This window comes from Microcaecilia unicolor, chromosome 13 (assembly GCF_901765095.1).
Source record: "Microcaecilia unicolor chromosome 13, aMicUni1.1, whole genome shotgun sequence".
Taxonomy (NCBI): domain Eukaryota; kingdom Metazoa; phylum Chordata; class Amphibia; order Gymnophiona; family Siphonopidae; genus Microcaecilia; species Microcaecilia unicolor.
In genome coordinates, this window is record NC_044043.1 from 61,886,339 (window position 1) to 61,909,233 (window position 22,895).

General features: G+C 43.2%; 1 protein-coding gene across 1 annotated transcript in view; it reads right to left on the bottom strand.

The window, feature by feature from the left end:
• SERPINF2 (serpin family F member 2) overlaps positions 1-22,895 on the bottom strand; it is a 40,036-nt gene that overhangs the window by 8,146 nt on the left and 8,995 nt on the right. The window contains exons 3-6 of the mRNA XM_030222140.1: positions 6,795-6,860; positions 6,316-6,369; positions 3,124-3,592; positions 2,084-2,227 (exon numbers count right to left, since the gene is read on the bottom strand). Coding sequence (XP_030078000.1) covers positions 2,084-2,227; positions 3,124-3,592; positions 6,316-6,369; positions 6,795-6,860 — 733 coding nt within the window. The remainder of the gene's footprint in view (positions 1-2,083; positions 2,228-3,123; positions 3,593-6,315; positions 6,370-6,794; positions 6,861-22,895) is intronic.

Genomic DNA, 22,895 nt, shown 5'->3' on the forward strand with positions numbered 1-22,895 from the left:
GCCAAGTTTTTTTTTTCAGATGCCAGGGGAACATTTTTACACATACACACACACAGCACCCCTCCCCCTCTCCCCCCTACAGTGTTTTTTTTTTTTTTTTGGGGGGGGGTGGGTTTATTTTTTTGCTTTTACTCCTTTCCATTCTCTCTTTTTATTTTTGTATTATCTTATTTTGCCCATAGTTTGGTTTGGTTCCAGTCTCTATTTATTTAGATTTAGCTCACGCAGAGCTGGTGCAAAGGTATTGGGTGCCTTAGATGACTCTTCAGTATTACACCCTCCCAAATAACTTTCAGACCCCCAACCTACACTCCATCAAGAAAGACTTTGATAACTAAATTCAACATTATTTTTCTTATAGACAGGGGTGTGTTGGTAAATATTTAACAACAGGCTCTTACTCCTGACGTAGCCAGCTCTGCAGTTGGAAGGGCCAGAGGTGGCGGGGGGGGGGGGGGGGAGGGGGAGCAACACTTGTCTCTCCTCCCTCCCTTCGTGCAGGCACGCTAGGCATACCTTTGCTGGCAGCCAATAAATGGACTGCCACCACTCCCAACGTCTTCCTCTGAGCAGCATGCTGGAGCTTCTCACACATGCTCCAGAAATCCCAGTCTGCTGCTCAGAGCTGGAAACAAGGAGCGGGGAGCAGCAGCAGTCTATTTACTTGGCTAGCAGGGCTCAGCATCCCCACCAGCAAAGTAAAAGAGAATTCAGCAGGGGGCCCACGCCCACATTTTGGGAGCCAGTTGTTAAAGTAGCCATGGAGGGCCCTACTTTTTAAAAACTTAACAACCGGCTCTTGCGAGCCTGTGAGAGCCTGCTCCAGCACACCACTGCTTATAGAGCAGTTCAAGAATGGAATCCTCTTCCTTTTTTGTTAGATTAGTGGTCACCATCATTTTGTGAAAACTTTAAAACAGCTCTATATCGAAAGTTTCTAATTAATGCTTAAACTGCTTCCTGTATTTTCTTGAACGTTGTTTATTGGAAAAGGCGATATAAACATGGTAATATTAGATTAGATGACCATCCCAAAATGTGTGTGTGTAGTACTTTGAATTGCATGAGGTTGACATGATCTACTGTGTTGCTTTGACTACACTGTTCTTTGCTACCTCCGCCTCCAAAAAAAGGTTACCAACCCAGGTGATTGCCTAGTCTTGCCTAATGGTTAAGCCAGGCCTGAGCTCACACCTTGTCATTAGTAGCTCAAGGTAAACTATATTCAGATACAAGAGGTATTTCCTTAAATGCAGAGGGTTGAGAGTCTAAGGGCACCAGTAAATGTATTAAATAATGCAAGCCCCATTATTCTCAGCAGTGCTACTTATTAACTGTGCACTTAAATTAACACACATTAGTAAATACAGCCCTCTGTTTTGTACCTGAATCAATAGGGGCTGAAGTAATTTACCCAGGGTCACAAACCCTGGCTTCCTTGGTTCTCAGCCTCCTGCTCTAGTCACTAGACCATTCCTCTTTCTTTTTCCTTTCTCTCTCCGTCCTCACCATTTCTTTTCCCCGGCAGTGACCAAGCTCCATGGCCCAGGCTGGCAGTGAAAGTGGCCACATTCCCTGGGCCTTAGACCAACAGCAATAGCTCCTGCTGACTCAGAAAGGTAACAGATGCCAGGAACCAAATTCTAGGAGCCAAACAACCCAGTGCTTGGAATTTTATCAGCTCTGCCTACAACATGCTCTCTCATTCCAAAACTGAGCCCCCTCCCCTAGCACACATGAGCACAGCTCTGCCAATGTACTGCACTCTCCCTCAGCATTCTATGTTCTTCTGTACTGAGACCCACACATCCAGCCTAGTTTCCTTATTCCTGCCCTGCAGTACCCCCCTTCTCTTCCTGTACTGAGACCTATATATCCATCTCTAATGCACCTCATTCCTACACTGCAGCATTCCCTGCCCTTCCTGGTCTGAGACCTACATATCCATCTCTAATGCACCTCAGTCCTGCCCTCAGCACCCCCTGCTCTTCCTGTACCAAGACCTATATATCCATCTCTTATACACCTCATTCCTGCCCTGCAGCACCCTTTGTTCTTCCTGTATAGGTCCTTTAGAGTGCACCTTTCTTGGTGTAGATTCGTGCAGCAATGCTCAGGATTGTCTTTGTGAGCTCTTTCCGGGCACTTTTTAGTGTGCTGTGGAGACAGGTCACTGTGTCTATATGCAGACTCTCCAATAGCTGCTTCTCTGTCTGGTTGCCAGCTCCTGAAAAACATAAAATGCAAAATAGTCACCAGAGAGAGAAGGGACTAGAACAAATAAGGACAAAGGAGGATAGTTGCTGTGTTAAACCACTTGAAAGGTAATACATAGAAATAAAACAAAAGAAAGGAAGATAAAGCAATACCTTTTTTATGGGCCCAACCATACATTTTTTGACCAGCTTTCAGAAGCACAGCCTGATAACTGACCTGAAGAACGTGGTTCTGCCTTCAAAAGCTGGTTAAAAAAAAACAACATGCATTGTCAGTCCAATAAAAAAGGTATCATCTTAATTTCCTGTTTTATTTCTATTTAGAACAAGTTTGAAATGAAACCATAGGATCTAACTATATGTAATGCCTAGTATATTTAGTGCCCAAGCGACAAACATTTTTCTGTAGGAAAAAGAAGTCACAGTATAACTCTCCAAAGAGTAGACTCAAGAATATCATTGGAAAAAAACATCAAAACCAATAACCAAATTCAAATAAACTTGAAATAAGATGGGGCCCCTTAATTGCAGAGGGGTAAAGGGAAAGCCAAAGACCCACTGGAGTCTATGCCAATGCAGCAGGATATAAATTCGAGAGAGTGAATATGACTTATAGCTCTTAAACGCCATCACTTTCTCTTTCTAAAATAGTTGTGAGGCTGGAAAGCATATTCATGACTTACTGTACAGAATTACAGGGGAGCTCTCAAACTTAAATTTGCTGTGTACTACCATTTAGACAGTCTGAGTTTGATTCTTGGGCTGGTCAGGTGTGGGTATGCTGTAGAGACAAGGTTGGTGGGGAGAATGAAAAGAAGAGCCCTCCTCACGAGTCTGTCCTGGGTCAATCTAATTTCAGTTTGCAAAGTCCTCGGGTAAGTAAAAGTTAAATTAGTTTCTCAGTTACCTAGAGCAAGTTGAGACAGGCTGAGGAAGATGCTGAAAGGGGACAAGAGAACATTAGGTGTTTTGGATTCCAGGTGAACTTGCTTGAAGAGGTCAATGCTGAATTTGATCATAGCTTCAGCAAGACTGTGCATCTCCTTCAGGGACACAGTTTTTTTGCATCTCCGTTCTTCATCCTCCCCTTCTTCTAAGAAGTCTTCCTGGTCTCCCTCTAAGTCACTGCCTTCCACTGAACTTTGCTCTGTGATCCCTGGCACCACCTGGTCCTCTGTAGCAGTGGTGACCTCCACTGGTGATGTCGTGGAGGTTTGGGGGAAGGCAGTTGTGTTTGCATGTGGATAAATGTCCTCCCAGGTATCAGAAGTGGAGTCCTGGAATGAAGAGTCTGTGTACAAAGGAGAACTAGACGTGGTGGTGGTCTCGAATGACAATCCATCAGTTTTGGTTACATTGGCTACTTCACCTGAATGCTAAGCAGAAACAGAGACTTCACAGAAAATGGTAACACAGGAATGAAATTTGTGCCAGCATTTCACTGTTCTAAAACTAAGAATATAGTTTACCTTAAGATGTACTGAACTCTCTATTGGGTCCTATTACTAAGCCGCGTAGGCGCCTATGCACGCCCAACATGTACCAAATTGGAGTTACCTTCCAGTTACCACTTGGTCCTTGCGGTAATTTCAATTTTGGTGCATGCCAGATACGCGCATCTGAAATTTTTTTTCTGGCGTGCAGCAGCTGTGCGTGTCAAATGGCATTTGATGCGCGTAGTCCATTACCGCCCGGTTACTGCGTGAGACCTTACCACTAGGTCAATGGCTTGTGGTAAGGTCTCAGACCCAAAATGAACACATGGCAATCTTCATTTTGCTGCACATCTGTTTTTGGCAAAAATTTTAAAAAGGGATTTCTTGTAGGTGCAGGCCATTTTTCAGCGCACCTTAGTAAAAGGACCCCTATGTTGGTCAAGACTTATGCTGTCTATACTTTTAAACCCAGTGTAACTGTTATTTCTTCACTGACCCGAGAAAGACATGAGAACTTTTGAAAGCAAGCCACAGACATATTAAGTTAGACCAATAAAAAAGGTTTTCACCTACAAGACTGAAACAGGAACCAGAAACGTGTTTGTTGACCTTTATTTCCACAAACCTAAGTATAAGTAAATAGGTTTTCTCCGTGTACAAGCAGGATAAGGCATCTTATTTTCTCTCACCCCTTAGTCACACACCAAAAAATAATTTTTGCTATAATGTATCTGTCCAGCAGTGACAAGAATGTAATCATCATAGTCTGAATCCCCCTTTTAAAAATACAGGGGCCAATACTCTAAAGGACTTATCTGGTAACAGCACCTGCTATCCAGAAAGTGCTGCTGACTGGATTATTCAGAGGTACTATCCAGATAGTACCTCTGCATATCCTTGCAGACTGCCTCTGCACTATGCAGATAGTACCAGAGTTGCACTTGGGTAGTGTCAGGATGATCCCAGAATGTATCTGGATCGACAGTTGCCTCTATCTGCTATCTTGATAACATAAGACAGATAGCCGAATAACTTAGGATAACCTTCTAACAGACTGCATTCCACCACTATCCGGATAACGTGTGGCACATGGAAGGCCATCCTAAGTTATCCGGTTAACAGACCGCATACCGTCACTATCTGGATAACGTGTGGCACATGGAAGGCCATCCTAAGTTATCCGATTAACAGAGCACATGCCGTCACTATCCAGATAACGTGTGGCACATGGAAGGTTATCCTAAGTTATCGAGCTAGCAGACCATACACCACCACTATTGGGATAATATATGACACATGGAAGGCTAAGCTAAAGTTATCCAGCTAACAGACCGTAGACTGCCACTACCCAGATAGTGGTTCTGAATATATGGATAATTTTGACAGCCACAACCAGAGTTTTGAAAAACCTCTGACTGTGGGGGCTGAACATGGACCTTATAGATTTTTGTGCAGTCTACTTCTTGCTGAGATCCAAGCACAGAGTTTGAGCTGTGAGCTACGGGTGGGCTCTTCTGGCTGAGGCTGAGAACCTGTACGACATGCAGTTAACACCCTGAAATCTCACTTCACTGGGCACAGCTTATGTACCTGGCCAAATCAGGAGGGAAAAAGAACTTCCATCGAGTTTAACTTTTAATATGTTATGGTCATTCTACTCTAGACTTTAAAAAAGATATTAAGATAAACAGAGTGCATTTAAAATCAGTATACATATAGGATTAAGTATACCCTTCATACTTTCAGCTACAGTTACTAACACATGCTAATTTCATTAGCAGACATTATTAGACACTAGGTCCCACTGTATAAAATAGCACCCGTAGTAAAACGCAGTAGCAAATTAGTAACTCTAGCCCTTGGTACTGTTCCCAGCATGGATCCAAGTATATGTATATGTAATTTATTTACAATACAATTTTAAAGGGAAAGGCACCTTAGTAGTGTGAAAAAGAGAGACTGGCTCGCTCACACAGTTGTAGTGCAGGACACTGCGTTGCAGGAGACCTGGATTCAATTCCAGGGCCAGTCTGCTGCTGAGGTTCTCTAGAGGCAATGCTCAGGGTCCTGGCATCTCAAGCCTTGTTCAATGGTAACACCTAGTAGATTGGGTTAGGGCCCATGATCATACCCAACTGGTTGGGAAAAAATGAATGGACACATATTTGCCTTCTCAAATCTGAGCTCAGGGTATAGTCAGATATAGTAGGTAGAGACAGGATGGCAAGATGAGTAACAAGACATATTAGAAATCCTAGCAAAAATACAGACAACCAGATGGACAAGTCTGTCTGGCAGGCTATAAGCACAGTAATAATTAGAATAGTGCCTAGCAGCAACAAAGGAACCTACACAAACAGGGGACATAAGGGCTGGATGTTTGGACAATGGTCTTATTGGTATTGGTATTGGTTGTAACATTACTAAAACATTTTTGTGGCTAGACAGGGGAAGTGAGGGGTGCTGGACAGGATGTTTGGTCATGTTTTGCCGTCATCTTATATGTTACTATGAAAAGAAAGGACAACCTAATGTCCATTCTGCTATCCTTCCCCACTCCATGCCAAGAACGGAAGACAGAAAAAAAAAAACAAGAGTAAGCTGTGACCAGGTCAAACAGGTACCAGGTCTGCTCCATTGTGATCAGGTTATCACAGCTCTACCTCATCAGTCTCGCCGACATCAGGATCATAGAACAGCCAGTCAAGCTCCAGGCCCTGTGTGATACAAAGGCATCAATGTGTTTGGATGTTAAGAAAATTATACACGTTAGAATGGTGCTCAGTGTAATACTGCAATTATTCACCCTCTGGCATCTACTATAACATCAGACTCCTAGCTGGAACCTGATAACTTCGAGTACTCCTGTTCCACCTCATTCCCTGCCATAGCCACAATGCTGATCGATATAGTTCAGGGTGTCGTTAATCCTGCAAGTCACTCTTCATGCCACCTTCCTTTAGAAATAGAGCATCCCAATCTTTTGTGCCTTTTCCCTGTTTCATACATCAGTCACTGACAGCCCAATTTGCCCAAACCACTTTAACAGTCTCTAATTATCTTCTGTTATCTAGATCAAATACTGACTGTTCTACACAGTGAAAGGAGCACAGGAGAAACCACTGGTTCACTCTGAATTACACTTTATAGGAGGCTGCAGACCTGACAAGAACAGGAAAAATGTGGCAAGAGCAGCTTCTTCATTGTCCTGAAATATAAACATGAAGGTGACGATTTGAATATGAAACTCAGAATATGGTGAACTCTATGAGCAAAGACTTTTGATTTGAAATCTTAGAATGAAAGAATTGTGTGTATATTGCTTTGGTTTCTTTCCTGCCTGGTCAGTCCATAGTGAAAGATCTCACTTTCATCTGAGAATGTTTCATGCCTCCATAAGTTAGGTACGGCTAGTGACAAAGTATTAGGAGCCCTCAGGAAGGGGTAGGCAACCTGTGGCCTGTGAGAAAATGGCCCACACAAACATCATTAACCAAAGTTTTGTTGTTAGTGGAAGCCATTGAAGGATACAACAGCAGGACAAGGCTGAATGGAGATTACTGCCTCTTCTCTACTAATATATCAGTAATATTGTTGTAATACATTTCTGAGTTTTTTTTAGCAACTCCCATTCAGTTGTTGGGAATCAGTGCTTAGTTCTTACGCAAAAGATATCCTCCCTTTACATCATACAGACCATCTTACAGATTTTTCTTCAGATTTGCTTAGATCAGGTTTCCTTCTGAAAGACATGAAATGAGATTGAAGGGGGGCAGCCTCAAAAAAAATGTCAGGAAGTATTTTTTCACGGAGAGAGTAGTGGATGCTTGGAATGCCCTCCCGCGGGAGGTGGTAGAAATGAAAACGGTAACGGAATTCAAACATGCATGTGATAAGCATAAAGGAATCCTGTCAGAGGAATGGATCCTCACGAGCTTAGTCGAGATCGGGTGGCAGAGCCGGTGGTGGGAGGCAGGGCTGGTGGTTGGGAGGCAGAGATAGTGCTGGGCAGACTTATACGGTCTGTGCCAGAGCCAGTGGTGGGAGGTGGGGCTGGTGGTTGGGAGGTGGGGATGTGCTGGGCAGACTTATACGGTCTGTGCCAGAGCCGGTGGTGGGAGACGGGACTGGTGGTTTGGAGGCGGGGATAGTGCTGGGCAGACTTATATGGTCTGTGCCAGAGCAGGTGGTGGGAGGCAGTGATAGTGCTGGGCAGACTTATACGGTCTGTGCCAGAGCCGGTGGTTGGGAGAGGGGACTGGGGGTGGGGAGGCAGGGATAGTGCTGGGCAGACTTATAGGGTCTGTGCCAGAGCCGGGGGTGGGAGGCAGGGATAGTGCTGGGCAGACTTATACGGTCTGTGCCAGAGCCGGTGGTGGGAGGTGGGGCTGGTGGTTGGGAGGTGGGGATGGTGCTGGGCAGACTTACACGGTCTGTGACCTGAAAAGGACAGGTACAAATCAAGGTAAGGTATACACAAAAAGTAGCACATATGAGTTTATCTTGTTGGGCAGACTGGATGGACCATGCAGGTCTTTTTCTGCCGTCATCTACTATGTATGTTACTATGTTCTGGCTTCAGGCCCACTGGCTAGTATTGAATTCATCAAAGATGATAGCTATTTAGCTGACTGATCACATCCTGAGACCCTTAGTAGCACCGTGGTAGATTGATTTAAATATCTGGGAGTTCCTTTTCACCACTTGCTGTAGTTTGATCTTCACATTTCTGCTGTCGTTAAATGTTGTTTATATGCTCTCCATGAATTCCGTTCTGTTCAATATAATTTGGATAAAAATGATCAACAACCAGTTATTTGTGACTTAATTATATCCTGTTTGGATTACTGTAATGTTGTGCCAGTCACACAACCCCAGTATTTGCTTGTCTCCATCTATCCAGAACATGGCAATTAGGGCTTTATGCTGGGTGTGGAAGTTTAATCACATTTCATCTTTAACTTATTCAATATCGTTGGCTTCCTCTTTCTTATCGATATTAATTTAAAATCTTGATTTTGACACATAGTGTGGTTCATAAAGGGGTCCCAATTTATGTTTCCTCTCTGTTAACCCCTTATAAACCATCCCATAATCTTTGCTCATCTACGTAGTGTTTCTTCCACTGACCAATGCACATTTTGATTCAACTCGTAATTTATTATTTTTCTTTCTTGCTGCATTCTTATGGAATTCTTTGCCACGTGATCTGAAAGCTAGGTTTAAGGCTGCACTTAAACATATTTATTTGGCCTACATTTCCCTCTGTAATTTCAACACGATCTGAAGGCTCCAGTTTTGAAACGATGACCATCTTCTTATATTTTTTGTCTCTAATTAGCTTTTTATCTTGCCAATATTTTCTTTGCTTTTCTTCATTGCTTTATAATTCTGTCCTGTGATATATTAGAGCTCCTTTCTAACAGTCCTTATTTAGTGATTTTAAACTGCTTTGTTAAGAGCATAAGAACATAAGCATTACCATACTGGAAGAGACTGAAGGTCCATCAGCCCCAGTATCCTGTTTCCAATAGTGGCCATTCCAGGTTACAAGTATCTGGCAAGATCCCAGAACAGTAAAACAGATTTTATGCTGCTTATCCTAGAAATACAACTATTCAATAAATGGCTCAGTTTTGTCTCAGCACTTTGTAAATATAACAACACGTCAATTTAGACAAAAACTGTTATATTGCAAATAACATCGAGAATAACTTATATAGGCTGTAGAGGTTAATCTCATATCATTTTAGGACATTGCATATCAACCTATACAGTGGCTCCCAGGTCAAATGCAAATTTCTATATCGAATACCTCCAGCCAACCGGTAGTGTTTATACTGAACTTTAATTGCGTTTCAGCGTAAATAGCTTTCAAACATCCTACCGTTCAAAAATCAACATTATTGCAATGTAAAAGCAAATAATGCACAGATATAACTTAGCTTAAATGCTCCCGCCGTGGTGTATGTCCTTCCGTGGCTTGGGACTTAGCTGGTTCCATCAAAATTCTAGTGAAACCTCATTGGCAACACCGATACTGTGATTAGCCCGACAGGACCCTATTTCGCGGGTCTCATGCTTGTCAAGGGCATCAATCTAGCAACAGTACTTCATCCAGAGGCTTGCGGATGAGTACAGTAAGACATATCTGCCCCACAAATCTCGATCTGACGATGTCCATTGAAGTAGAAAATTTCAGAGAGGTAGCAACCAGCATGCCATCTCACCCATAAGATTGTGCCAAACAGCCAACGACGGGGGCTCGGATCCACCCAAGACTGCAAATAAATTTTTCATAAGAAAAGTCGCCAATAAAAATAAATCTACACTGTGCCTCCTCCAGACCTCTCTCTGGCGCAGCGACAATGAGCTTCCCAACAATATTACCGAATAGGACCAGTCAATTTTGCAACACAACGTTTTCTCAATGACCCCCAGTGCGTCAGTCCAAAAAGAAGACAACACCGGGCATTCCAAAAAGGAGTGTAAAAAGATACCCGTATGTTTCCCACACTTACACGTGCATCATCCTCCTACAACCCCATAATCTTCCCTTTTCTGTCTAGTGATATGCACTTGATGTAAGACCCTAAAGTGTATGTCTTGCAATGCCGCATTAGGAGTCACGGAATGTACATTCTCGAAAGCAGCTCCCAATTGTGCCTCTGATACATCCACTGTTATATCCCGGCTCCATTCCCTTGCCAAACTTGTCAAAAAGGGGGCCTTCCTGGAGTCCTGAATAACCTGATACCACTGTGACAGCTTATTTAATTTAGGTGGCAAATTTAGAAAAAGCAGGTCCGGACCGTTGGAAAATTACTGCGTCTTCCAATGACGCTCAGTGACTGGACATAATCTCTCACCTGAAGATAGCAAAAAAATGAGAATTAGGACATTCCATGCACGTCAGATTGTTAAAAGGATGGAAACTCTTTATTCCCCACAACCTAAAATGCCCCAGATATCTACAACCCCCCTCACCCCATCCCTTAAACACCGGGGAGTCACAACCAGCCAGGAACTCAGGGCTACCCACTAAAGTCAAGAACGGATTATAACCTCCAGGTGCTCCATGATGAGCTCTCCACCACGTTCATGCTCTTCTCAGAGCATCTAGAAAAGGATTCCCCCGTACATCCCCATACCCCTGTCGTCGCCCGGACGCTATTACTACAAGAGGATCATAAGGGGAACTCAAACTCTGCCAGAAATCCGCCGGTGCAAAAAGGTTAGCTCCCAAATGGATCTCATGCACCCAACAGAGCAATGCAGAGACATTGTACATCCGCAAATCAGGTAACCTCTAACTCCTCCATGGACCCTTCCGGAAGTTACTTATTAAAGGAAATCCTAGGTCGTTTTGCACGCCAAATAAACGAACTAACCATGCTACGAAATGCCCGATCTTTCCCTAACACGCACCTAAGTGGTAACATTGCAGCGAATACATGGCATAGGAGGAGTGCCTATTGTGGATTAAAAACTGGTTAAAAGATAGAAAACAGAGAGTAGGGTAAATGGTCAGTATTCTCAATGGAGAAGTGTAGTTAGCTGGGATTCCCCATGGCTCCCTGCTGGACGCTGCTTTTTACATATTTATAAATGACCTAGAGATGAGAGTAACTAGTGAGGTAATTAAATTTGCTGATGACACAAAGTTATTCAAAGTCGTTAAATCGCGGGAGGATTGTGAAAAATTACAAGAGGACCTTACAAGACTGGGCGTCTAAATGGCAGATGACGTTTAATGTGAGCAAGGGCAAAGTGATGCATGTGGGAAAGAGGAACCCAAATTATAACTACGTCGTGCAAGGTTCACGTTAGGAGTCACAGACCAAGAAGAAGGGGCCTAGGTGTCGTCGTTGATATGTTGAAACCTGCTCAGTGTGCTGCTGCGGGGGGGAAGTCCTAGAAAGCAAATAGAATTTTAGGTATTATTAGGAAGGGAATGGAAAACAAAAATGAGGATGTTATAATGTCTTTGTATCACTCCATGGTGCGACCGCACCTCGATATTGTGTTCAATTCTGGTCGCCGCATCTCAAAAAAGATATAGTGGAATTAGAAAAGGTGCAGAGAAGGGCGACGAAAATGATAAAGGGAGGGGACGACATTCCCTATGAGGAAAGACTAAAGCGGCTAGGGTTTCTTCAGCTTGGAGAAAAGGCCGGCTGAGGGGAATATGATAGAGGTCTATAAAATAATGAGTGAATTGAACGGGTAGATGTTGAAGCGTTATGTTCACGCTTTTCCAACAATACTAGGACTTAGGGGGCATGCGATGAAGCTACAATGTAGTAAACTTAAAAACGAATCAGAGAAATCTTTCTTCACTCAACGGGTAATTAACTCTGGAATTCATTGCCAGAGCATGTGGTAAACACGGTTAGCTTAGCGGAGTTTAAAAAAGGTTTGACAGCTCCTAAAGGAAAAGTCATAGACTGTTATTAAATGGACTTGGGGAACAATCCCCTATTTCTGGGATAAGCAGTATAAAATATTTGTACATTGGGGATCTGCCGGGGTATTTGTGGACCTGGATTGGCCACTGTTGGAAACAGGATGCTGGGCTCAATGGACCTTTGGTCTTTCCCAGTATAGGCACTAAATATGTACAACAGCTAGGCAAAAGGATCATTTTGACTAATTCGACTCGTCCCATGAAATTCACAGGGAGATCCTTTCAACGACTGCAGAGTTGTTTGAGTGCATCTAGCTTTTCTGTTATGTTCTTCTTGTAAACCCAGGCCTGGTCTGCCCCCAAATACACCCCAAGGATATTTAATGCCACACCGAGCCCATACAAAAAAAAAGGAAGATGAAGAGGCACTAACACACGGCCTACTAATTGATAAGGCTTCTGATTTCCAAAGTTTATGCTAGACCTGAAAATGCACCAAAGTCTCTCAAGTGCCATAACCTGCGGAGAGACTAGAAGACGCATCGTCAAGCACCAGAAGCATTCATCTGCAAATAGGTTGATTTGGTACCCTGTCCACCTACACAAAACCCCCTCACTATACCGAGTCTTGCCGATTCGTGCAGGGCAAGTGGCTCCAAGGTAAAGAACAATAGAGGGGACAGTGGGCACCCCTGCCAGTTTCCCCCATGCAGACAAAACCTTTCAGATAACAAGTCATTAACATGATCTGAGCTGAAGGGTTGCTATAGAGCGCATGAATCATAGTAACATAGTAGATGACGGCAGAAAAAGACCTGCACGGTCCATCCAGTCTGCCCAACAAGATAAACTCACATGTGCCATTTTTTGTGTATACCTTACCTTGATTTGTACCTGTCTTTTTCATCTAAAAAAATTCCCCTGTATACCAAACCACTTCAGAACCCAAAACAAGTACTCCCACACTACTTTGTCAAAAGCCTTCTCGGCATCCAGACTGGCTAAAATGCATCCCCGACAGCGTCTCCCCTCTGACAAAAATGCAGCTCACTTTTAATATGTTACGGAGGCAAACCACCCTGAACAAAACCCACCTGATCCATATGTACCAGCTGAGGCAGAAAAGAGTTGAGCCTAGAGGACAACACAGATGCCTAGATCTTAACGTCTACACATTCCTACCAGTTCTGCGTCCTTCCCCAGTTTAGGTATAACTGTGATATGTACATGATTTAAGAAAGGACCCATGACTTGGGACTCTTTAACTTCTTTGCACATGTCACTAAAAGAAGAATCATCAAGTGCCTGCAAGATTTTATAGAATCTGTGCCTATACCACCTGGGCCTGGTGCTTGGCCGACTTCAATTGCTTAATGACTTTCTGCACTTCCACTCCCCGTAAGGGTGTATTTAAGATTGCCACCTGACCAGATGTCAACGAAGGTAAGCACAATTTGGTAAAAAACTCTTCACACTTTCAACTGAGAAGGATCCACTACTATACAAATTGGAATAAAACCGAACAAACTCCCCCTGTATGGTCTCTCTACTGTTATAATAACTCTCGTAGCAGTTTTGATTCTACCAATATAACTTTTCCCCTGCCCTCTGCTGCACTAAAGAAGCCAGCAGCTTACCAGTTCTATTGCCCCACTGTGCAATCGATACTTATAAAGTTTAACACGATAAAGTGCTCTAGCATCCATAAGGCCCTGCAGTTGCTTCTTAATTTCATAGTAGACTTTTCGATTAGCATCAGATGGAGCAAAGATCAAAACTCTCCTAACATCCCTTAGCTGTTTCGTAAAATCCCAGATTTTGGATTCTCTATTTTTATTCACTGACGCACTATACGCTATCATTTTACCACAAAGCACTGCTTTAGCTGCCTCCCAATAAACACGAGGCCCTACTGACTCAACATCATTATCAGTCACAAAATCCAGCCATCCCTGGCCAGATATCTACAAAACTCCAGATCTTGATAAAGGCAGGATTCATGCACCATCGAGGCACCCCACCTTCCTCTCCCAGCGCAGCTGACCCATACCGAAGCATGATCAGAAATATCAGGTGACCCTATCCCTGCCTTAGAAGTGACTTTAACCAAAGAGTTGAGAAATTAAGAAGTAATCCAGATGTGCATGAACGCCATGAGGGTGGGAGAAAAATGTAAAATCACGCTCATCCATATGCAGCATACGCCAAACATCAACCACCCCCCAACTCACTAATGAGAAATTCACTCCCTTCCCTTCGTAGTCTCTAGCTGGTCTTTTAGGAGGCTCACAATCTATCGAAGGGTCACTAGTAATGTTAAAATTGCCTCCCAAGACCAGGGGATAATCATCAAAGGTAGCTAAACGAGCTGACAATAGCGCAAAGAATTTATGAGAATAAATGTTGGGTGCATAAATATTACAAAAAGCTACTCTTCTTCCTTGCAGCAACCCCACTACTATTACAAAGCAGCCTTTGTGGGATAAGCATAAAGGAATCCTGTGCCGAAGGAATGGATCCTCAGGAGCTTAGTCAAGATCAGAGACGGGCTGGTGGTTGGGAGGCGGGGATAGTGCTGGGCAGACTTATACGGTCTGTGCCAGAGCCGGTGGTGGGAAGCGGACTGGTGGTTGGGAGGCGGGGATAGTGCTGGACAGACTTGTACGGTCTGTGCCAGAGCCGGTGGTTGGGAGGCAGGGCTGGTGGTTAGGAGGTGAGGATAGTGCTGGGCAGACTTATACGGTCTGTGGCCAGAGCCGTGGTTGGGAGGAGGGGCTGGTGTTGGGAGGCGGGGATAGTGCTGGGCAGACTTATATGGTCTGTGCCCTGAAGAGCACAGGTACAAATCAAAGTAGGGTATACACAAAAAGCAGCAAATATGAGTTATCTTGTTGGGCAGACTGGATGGACCGTGCAGGTCGTTTTCTGCCGTCATCTACTATGTTACTATGTTACTATGTTCTGAGTCTTGGTACAGCCAGAGCATCTCAAACACCACATTTTTCCTAAACAAAATGGCCACTTCTCGCTGCCTGATGTTGTAAGCAGCAAAATAGAGGTCCCCTACCCAGTCCCTTTTTAATTTAAAATGTTCTGCTTTCCTCAAATGCGTTTCCTGCAAAAAAGCAATATCTGCGTGCTGTCGCTTGAGCACCTGTAGGATCTTCGTTTGTTTTATGGGGGAGTGGACACCATCAACATTCAAAGATATAACCTTAAGGGGAGTCATAGGACACCGTCAGGAAAGGAAAAGATAATCAGACACAAGAAAGCAGTAGTATGCTCAAGGGACCCTCCCAGCTGAGTCCCTCAAACAATGCGAAAACAAACAAGGGACAATAATCTCCCCCACCAATAACCCCCAAACATGTCCCTTCCACATAATGTGTTATACCTCGGTGAGCTTGGACCAACCATTCCCCCCCCCTAACTTCCCCAATCCCCCCCCTACAACCCAAAGACCATGCACTTCTAACCCCCCTCCAACCCCCAAAACAAAATAAAAGAATTACTATCATGCATAACCCCAAACAACTTCACAGCAGTCATTCCCCTCCTCCTACACACCACTAACCCCACCCTAGATCCCACCTTCCACCCCCCTTACTAGAAAAAAAACACTGAAACCCTCCCGAGAATGCTGAGGTCAAAACAACAACTTATTTTTTTAACACAGGTGAATAAGAATAAACATTCCTCAAACCAACTGCTTAGATCTGAAAAAAATAAAGGAGAATACTCCCTACAGATTCTAAATTCAACACAGATGCTGTCAATGGCCTCTCTGTCTCAGTTCTGTTGTAGTCTGCGTCACCTCACAGTATCGCCATAGTCCAAACTCATGCTTCAGTTCAAACCCAACATGGTGCGAAGAGATATCACATAGACTAAGTAAAAGTCAAGTCACTGCAGCTTATCCACAAAGGTGCCCAACGCTCCAGGTTTGGAGAAAAATAAGGTTTTATTTTCATGCACCACTCTCACCTTAGCCGGATATAGTAGCGCAAACCGCACTCCCTTCTCAAAGAGGCATTTGCAATGGCGACCCATCTGCCTCCTTTGATCGGCCACACGAGCAGAATAATCCTGGAAAAGCAGGATCCTGTGCCCATTAAATTCCACCAATTTCTTGCTCCTATCTGCTTGCATCAGCCGCTCTTTATCAGCATAGTTGAGAATTGTTGCCAACACAGGACGTGGCTGCTGCTCCCCCTCTCACAATGCTCCAACTCTGTGAATCCTCTCGACTTGTAGCACCTTATCAGATAACTGTACCTTCAAATTGTTGGATTATTTGTAGTAAATAATTAGCAGATTTTAGTACACACAGCTTCAGCTTTAGAAATGTTAATTTCTTTCTTCATCTCTCTCTCATTCACCCCTGAATAATTCACTGCTGAGTCACTTTAAAGTTGAAGTAACAAAACATCTGTTTACTCACAGTTTGTAGTTAGATTATAATCAGATAGGCTTATATATACATATTACTATACATTTGTATTATCAGCTCCTTCCATGTGCTTAGATGGTAATGGATGCTCACACCACCATAGATCCTCTCAGGTTAGGAGAGATCATGAGCTCCATGTGCTCCATGTGCTGCATCTGCTGCATCTATCCCCCACAGGAAGTTGCATAGCTGTGTGACCTCTCTAAGTAATTCACATCAGAGGTCACAGAGTAATCACAGAGAAATAATAGGTGACAGGCAATGCATGTAAAATACAATTACATTCCAACAAACCCCTTCTCATGCATAACTGTCATGCAATTATTTATTCATACAAAGTCCAAGCTTTATACGCAGATTCACAAAATGTTCTCTGGGTAACGGTTTGGTCATGATGTCAGCTGTCATCTCACTGGTGTGACATAGTGTAGACTGATGACCCCTTCTTTTGCCAACTCTCGCACGTTGTGGTATTTCGTTGCGATGTGCTTGGGTGCGTGACTGAACCTTGTCATTCTGTGACAGTCGATGCAGCTCTGATTATCTTCCATTATCTGGATTGGTCTCTGTTCAGCTATTCCGAATCCAGCAAAAGTTTTTCAATCCACATCAGTTCTCTGCACGCTTCCGATACTGCCACATATTCAGCTTCTGTAGAAGACAAACTCACAATACTTTGTTATGACTGGCCCATGAAATTTGTACATTTCCATACATAAACACATATCCACTTGTGGATTTATAATTAGAATGATCCCCTGCCCAATCTGAATCACAGTAACATATTAGTTTTGGATTACTATTGGCTGAAATCTTTAATTTACAATCAATGGTACCCTTTAAATACCTTACCATCCTTTTAACTGCAGTCCAATCTGATTGGTAGTGAGCTGACCCTTCTGCTCAAAATTCCTACTGCATTTGCTATATCAGCCCTGTATGTGGTAGCTAGATATAAAAGCTTACCTATGGCTGATCTATATTGGATGTTATCTGGTAAAGGTTCTCTTACTGTTTCATCCTTCAGAAAATCAGTGATCATGGGAGTGCTTACAACTTGGGCATCTTGCATACCTAAACTTTCAATAAGCTCATTTATTTTCTGCTTCTGGCTTAGAAGATAAGAACCATCATTTTGTTTCTCATTTCTATACCAAGATAGTATGACACATTACCAAGTTCTTTTATCTCAACATTGTGGTTTAAACACTTTACAATGTCCTTGTACTCTTGCTCACTTTTGCTTGCAATGAGCAGATCATCAACAAAAGCTAAAATGTATGCATATTGTCCATTTGTGCACCTAGTGTACAAGCATTTATCTGCTTCACCTTGCTTAAATCCTAAATTTGTCAATATTTCATGCAATTTTTCATTCCAACATTTTGCACTTTGCTTTAATCCATAAAGACCTTTGTTTAATTTACACACTAGCTGTCTTTGTTTGTATTTATGAAACCTGTTGGTTGTTCCATGTACAAGTCTTCAGTTATATCTCCGTGAAGAAATGCTGTTTCACTCAATGTGGTTGACTTGCATGCCTTTTGAGACTGCAATGCTCAGAAGTGTTCTTATTGTCGTGTGTTTCACTACAGGTGCAAACACTTCATCAAAATCTTCTCCATATTTTGAAGATATCCCTTTGCGACTAATCTGGCTTTATACCTTTCCACTTTTCCTTGTGCATTCCTTTTTAACTTGAATACCCATTTGCATCCTATAGCTTTCTTGCCAGGAGGTAATTTTGTAAGAATCCAAGTATTATTTTTATCCAATGCATCAATTTCTTCTTGTGCAGCTTTATGCCATTCAGCAGCTTCTTCTGCTGGCATTTTCTCAATCTCATCCCATGTTAAGGGCTCTTGAGCTTCTGCTGACTTTGTTAGGTAAGACAGTCTTGGGGTGGAACACCTTTGTTTTCCCTGGATGAGCGTCTGACAACAGGTTGGTCTGACCTTTCCGCATCCTCTAAATCTGAGAGTTCTTCTCCAATTGATTCCCCTTCTCCAACTGTACTGTCTTCTTCAATGATCCTTTCTGTGTCTGCTTCCTCTGCCTGTTCCTCGTTAGATACAGATGAGTTGCTTTCAGACATCTGCCTTGGTATGGCATTTATATACACTGGCATGTCTATTATGGTTCTAGTTTCATATTCTGGATGATAAGGCTCATCTGGGATAATCCAGCCTTTATCAACCCTTTGTTTCATCAAAATATGTAACATGTCTTATGCCACAATGCCAGTTTTCAGATTCAAAATTCTATATCCTTTGTGTCCTGGAGCATAGCCAACTAAATGCCCCTTCTGTTGTGGAATCCAGCTTATGCCATTCTTTGCTTTGGTACATGAGCATATGCTGTACTCCCAAATGTTCTTATGTGTGACAGGTTTGGCTTCCTACCATGCATGTCTCATGTGGTGTGCGCTCAGCGCCTTTAGTTGGCATTCTGTTTTGTAGGTACACTGCTGTGAGAATGGCTTCCCCCCATAGTCTTTTAGGGAGATTGCTATCTGACAGCATACATCTGGTCATTTCCACAAGTGACCTAAATTTTCTCTCTGCAACAGAATTTTGCTCTGGTGTATAAGCTACTGTTGTGATATGTTGAATGCCTTCTTGTTCTAGAAATGTGCGCATGCTTTGTGAAGTGAACTCACCACCATTGTCGGTCTGAAGAACCTTTGGTTTTCTTTCAAATTTATTGCTCACCATGGCTACGTATTTCTTCAGCATGTCTGTGACTTGACTTTTCTCTTTCAGCAAATAGGCCACACAATATCTAGAGAAATCATCCAAGAATATTAGCACAAATCTGTTATTTCCCAATGATGGGATATTAAACGGTCCACATAAGTCACTGTGTATTAAGTCCAGCACTTTAATTACTCCTATTTCCTGTGTATGCAGGAAATGAGGGTCTCACACCTTTTTGAGTAACACAGTCTATGCATTTCTCCATATTACCAGCATCTGCACTTATCTGAATGCCGGTGGCTAGTTGCTTACTGTAAAGATGCCTGGATCACCTTAGAATCACGATGTCCCAGGCGGCGGTGCCAGATTTCCAGACTACATTTACCATCATTCTTCCTTACTTGCGCAATATGTGAGGCTTCACCTGAAATGTTCAGCTTATAAACATCATTATGCATAAAAGCTTCAGCATACACTTCATAATTTTTAGAGATTGGTGCACTTACTGTTTTCAAAATGAATCACAATCCCTTCTTATCTAATGTAGATACACTAAGCATATTGCAACTGCTTGGGGAATATACAAGACATCACTTACAGGAATTTCTTTAACTTCATTAGACACTTTGCATTTTAAGAATCCAATACCTTTTGCTTGGATCTTAGCATCCCTGCGTTGCAGTTTTAAGAATACCTTCCTCTGGACACATTTCCTGAAAGAAATCCTTACAATTGGTTAAATGGCATGTGCTCCCCGAATCCAAATCCAAGTACTTTCATTTGAATTATTATTACCATAGTCAAAGATTTTCTGCCATTAGAAAGCCCTGGTGTTTATCTTTGTCCTTCATACATTTCCTGTTTGAAAATTCTTTAGGTTCCATTGGCTTAGGTGAGCTAGAGGGATTGTTTTGTGTTTCCTTACACCATTTAGATACATGTCCCTCCTTTCCACATGAGTAGCAAATCAGCTTGCCCTTGGGTGGAGTTTTCCCATAGCTCCGCCTTCCTCTGTTCTTTGCCAAGAAATTGTTTCATTTCTCTCTGACTTGCTTTGAGACCACATCTCCTCAGAATCATTTATTATGCATTCCTGCCTTAGTTTTGATGTTGTCTGTTCAAAAGATTGCCCTTCATGGCCTCATTTACAGACCTAAAAACATCAAACTTCTTTGATAGTGAGGTAAAAAGAAATGCTTTTTTCAATGCATCACACATGGGAATTCCAGAAAGTTCTAGCTTTTGAAATGAAGACATAAGATGCAGAATGTGATCATTACATTTACTTTTATCCCTTAATTTGGTTTCATTCAACTCTGCCAACCAAATTGGTTGCTGCTTTGCATATGTAGTTGCATACATAGTTCTCAGTTTATATAAAATGTCCTTTGGTGTATCTTTTCCCTCCACTAATATGGCTTGTTTCTCTGAGAGAGCTTCCAAAAGCATGCACTTCACATAATAGTTTGCATGTCCCATTCAGCCATATTTTCAGCTGTTCTGTCTTGGTCTAAGCATATATCTAATCTTTTTGCTCGAAGGAGACATATGAATCTTAGTTCCCACTGCTGATAATTAAACTCAGTTAATTTAGGCACTTGAGAGAATAGAACAATGGTGAATTCTTCCCTCAGCCATTTTCTTAGCCTTCTGTCTGCTGTGTGGGGGGAGAGAGAGACAGACTGAATCTTTCCTTTAAACTTAAGAGAAAAATGTGGCCTTTTTTTCTGCCTGGTAATATTTCTCTTCTTTTTCAATTCCTGGACCCTGGGCCCATAACCCTTTTGTTGGATTATTTGTAGTAAATAATTAGCAGATTTTAGTACACACAGCTTCAGCTTTAGAAATGTTAATTTCTTTCTTCATCTCTCTCTCATTCACCCCTGAATAATTCACTGCTGAGTCACTTTAAAGTTGAAGTAACAAAACATCTGTTTACTCACAGTTTGTAGTTAGATTATAATCAGATAGGCTTATATATACATATTACTATACATTTGTATTATCAGCTCCTTCCATGTGCTTAGATGGTAATGGATGCTCACACCACCATAGATCCTCTCAGGTTAGGAGAGATCATGAGCTCCATGTGCTCCATGTGCTGCATCTGCTGCATCTATCCCCCACAGGAAGTTGCATAGCTGTGTGACCTCTCTAAGTAATTCACATCAGAGGTCACAGAGTAATCACAGAGAAATAATAGGTGACAGGCAATGCATGTAAAATACAATTACATTCCAACACAAATGGTCTAGCAGCCAGTGTTCAATAAAATTCCATAGGTCTTTTTCTTTTTCAGATTCAGGCACTCCTATAATCCGCAAATTATTTCGCCTGCTTCTGTTCTCCTGCTCATCCACTAGTTGAACAAGCAACGCACATTGCTTCTCAAGCGCCTCAATTTTAGCTTCTGCCGCCACAGTTCGGTCTTCCTGGCAAGATATCCGATCTTCAGCTTCCTGGATCTACACACTGTGCTGCTCCAAAGAATCTCTTATCTGGTCCACTGACGATTGAATTTTAGATTATTTCTCCTCCAGTGCTTCCATTATCTGCTGCACTAAATTCTGAGTAGATTCTGCAGAAAGATTTGCCGAAGTGGAGCTTGCCTGTGCTGCCGCCATTTTGCTGTTCATGTTCTGACCGCGGTGCCTTCCTGACCGCAGAGTCCTAACCTGGCATATCCCCTCACACGGCCAGCAGAATGGCTCCTACTTCCCCAGAATGGTCATTCGACTCTCACATCGACGGGATCGACTTTCAGCGCCTCCACAGGAAGATTCACAGATAATAACAATGATTTAGGGGTGGTAAGAGCGGAGCTAGGTGAGAAGACGTCTGCTCAGCTTAAGAGCATCACATGACCCCCCTATCATTTTCATTGCCCTTCTCTGTACCTTTTCTAATTCCACTATATCTTTTTTGATATGCAGTGACTAGAACTGCACATAGTATTTGAGGTGCAGTTGCACCATGAAGCGATACAAAGGCATTATAACATTCTCAGAGGTCTATATATGAAGCAGCGCTAGTGGCTGTCCACACGCTATTGCCAGCACAACCCATTCAAAGTGAATGGGCCGTGTCAGCATGGCTTAGTAAACTGGACCGTAGGTTTTGTTTTACATTCCTTTCCAAATAACAGGGCTGCCAAGAGACTGGGCCGGGCCTGGGGCAAGGCCGCCCCCGTGGCCCTGCTACTGCCGCCCTCCGCCACCCCTCCCCCCAAGGTCGCCGCTGCTCCCCCCTCCACCCCCCCCCCGAGGTTGCCACTCCCCCCCTCCGTCCACCACTGGGCCCCCTGCATTCAAATCGCAGTCTCACCTCCGTGAAAGCAGCGCTGCAGGCAGCAGAGCGCCTCCCTTCGGCCCTCCTTCCCTCCTTGTGTCCCACCCTTGCGGAAGTTACGTCAGATGAGGGTGGGACACAGGGAGGGAAGGAGGGCCGAAGGGAGGCGTTCTGCTGCCTGCAGCGTTGCTTTCATGGAGGTGAGACTGCAATTTCAATGCAGGGGGCAGACAGTCAACGACGGAGGGTGGGTGGGACTGGGACTGCGGCACCAGGCCCCCTTTGGAGGCCCAGGCCCGGGAATTTTGTCCCCCCTGCCCACCCCTCTCGGCAGCTATGCCTAATAATTCCTAACATTCTGTTTGCTTTCTTAGCTGCCGCTGCACAGTGAGCAGAGGGTTT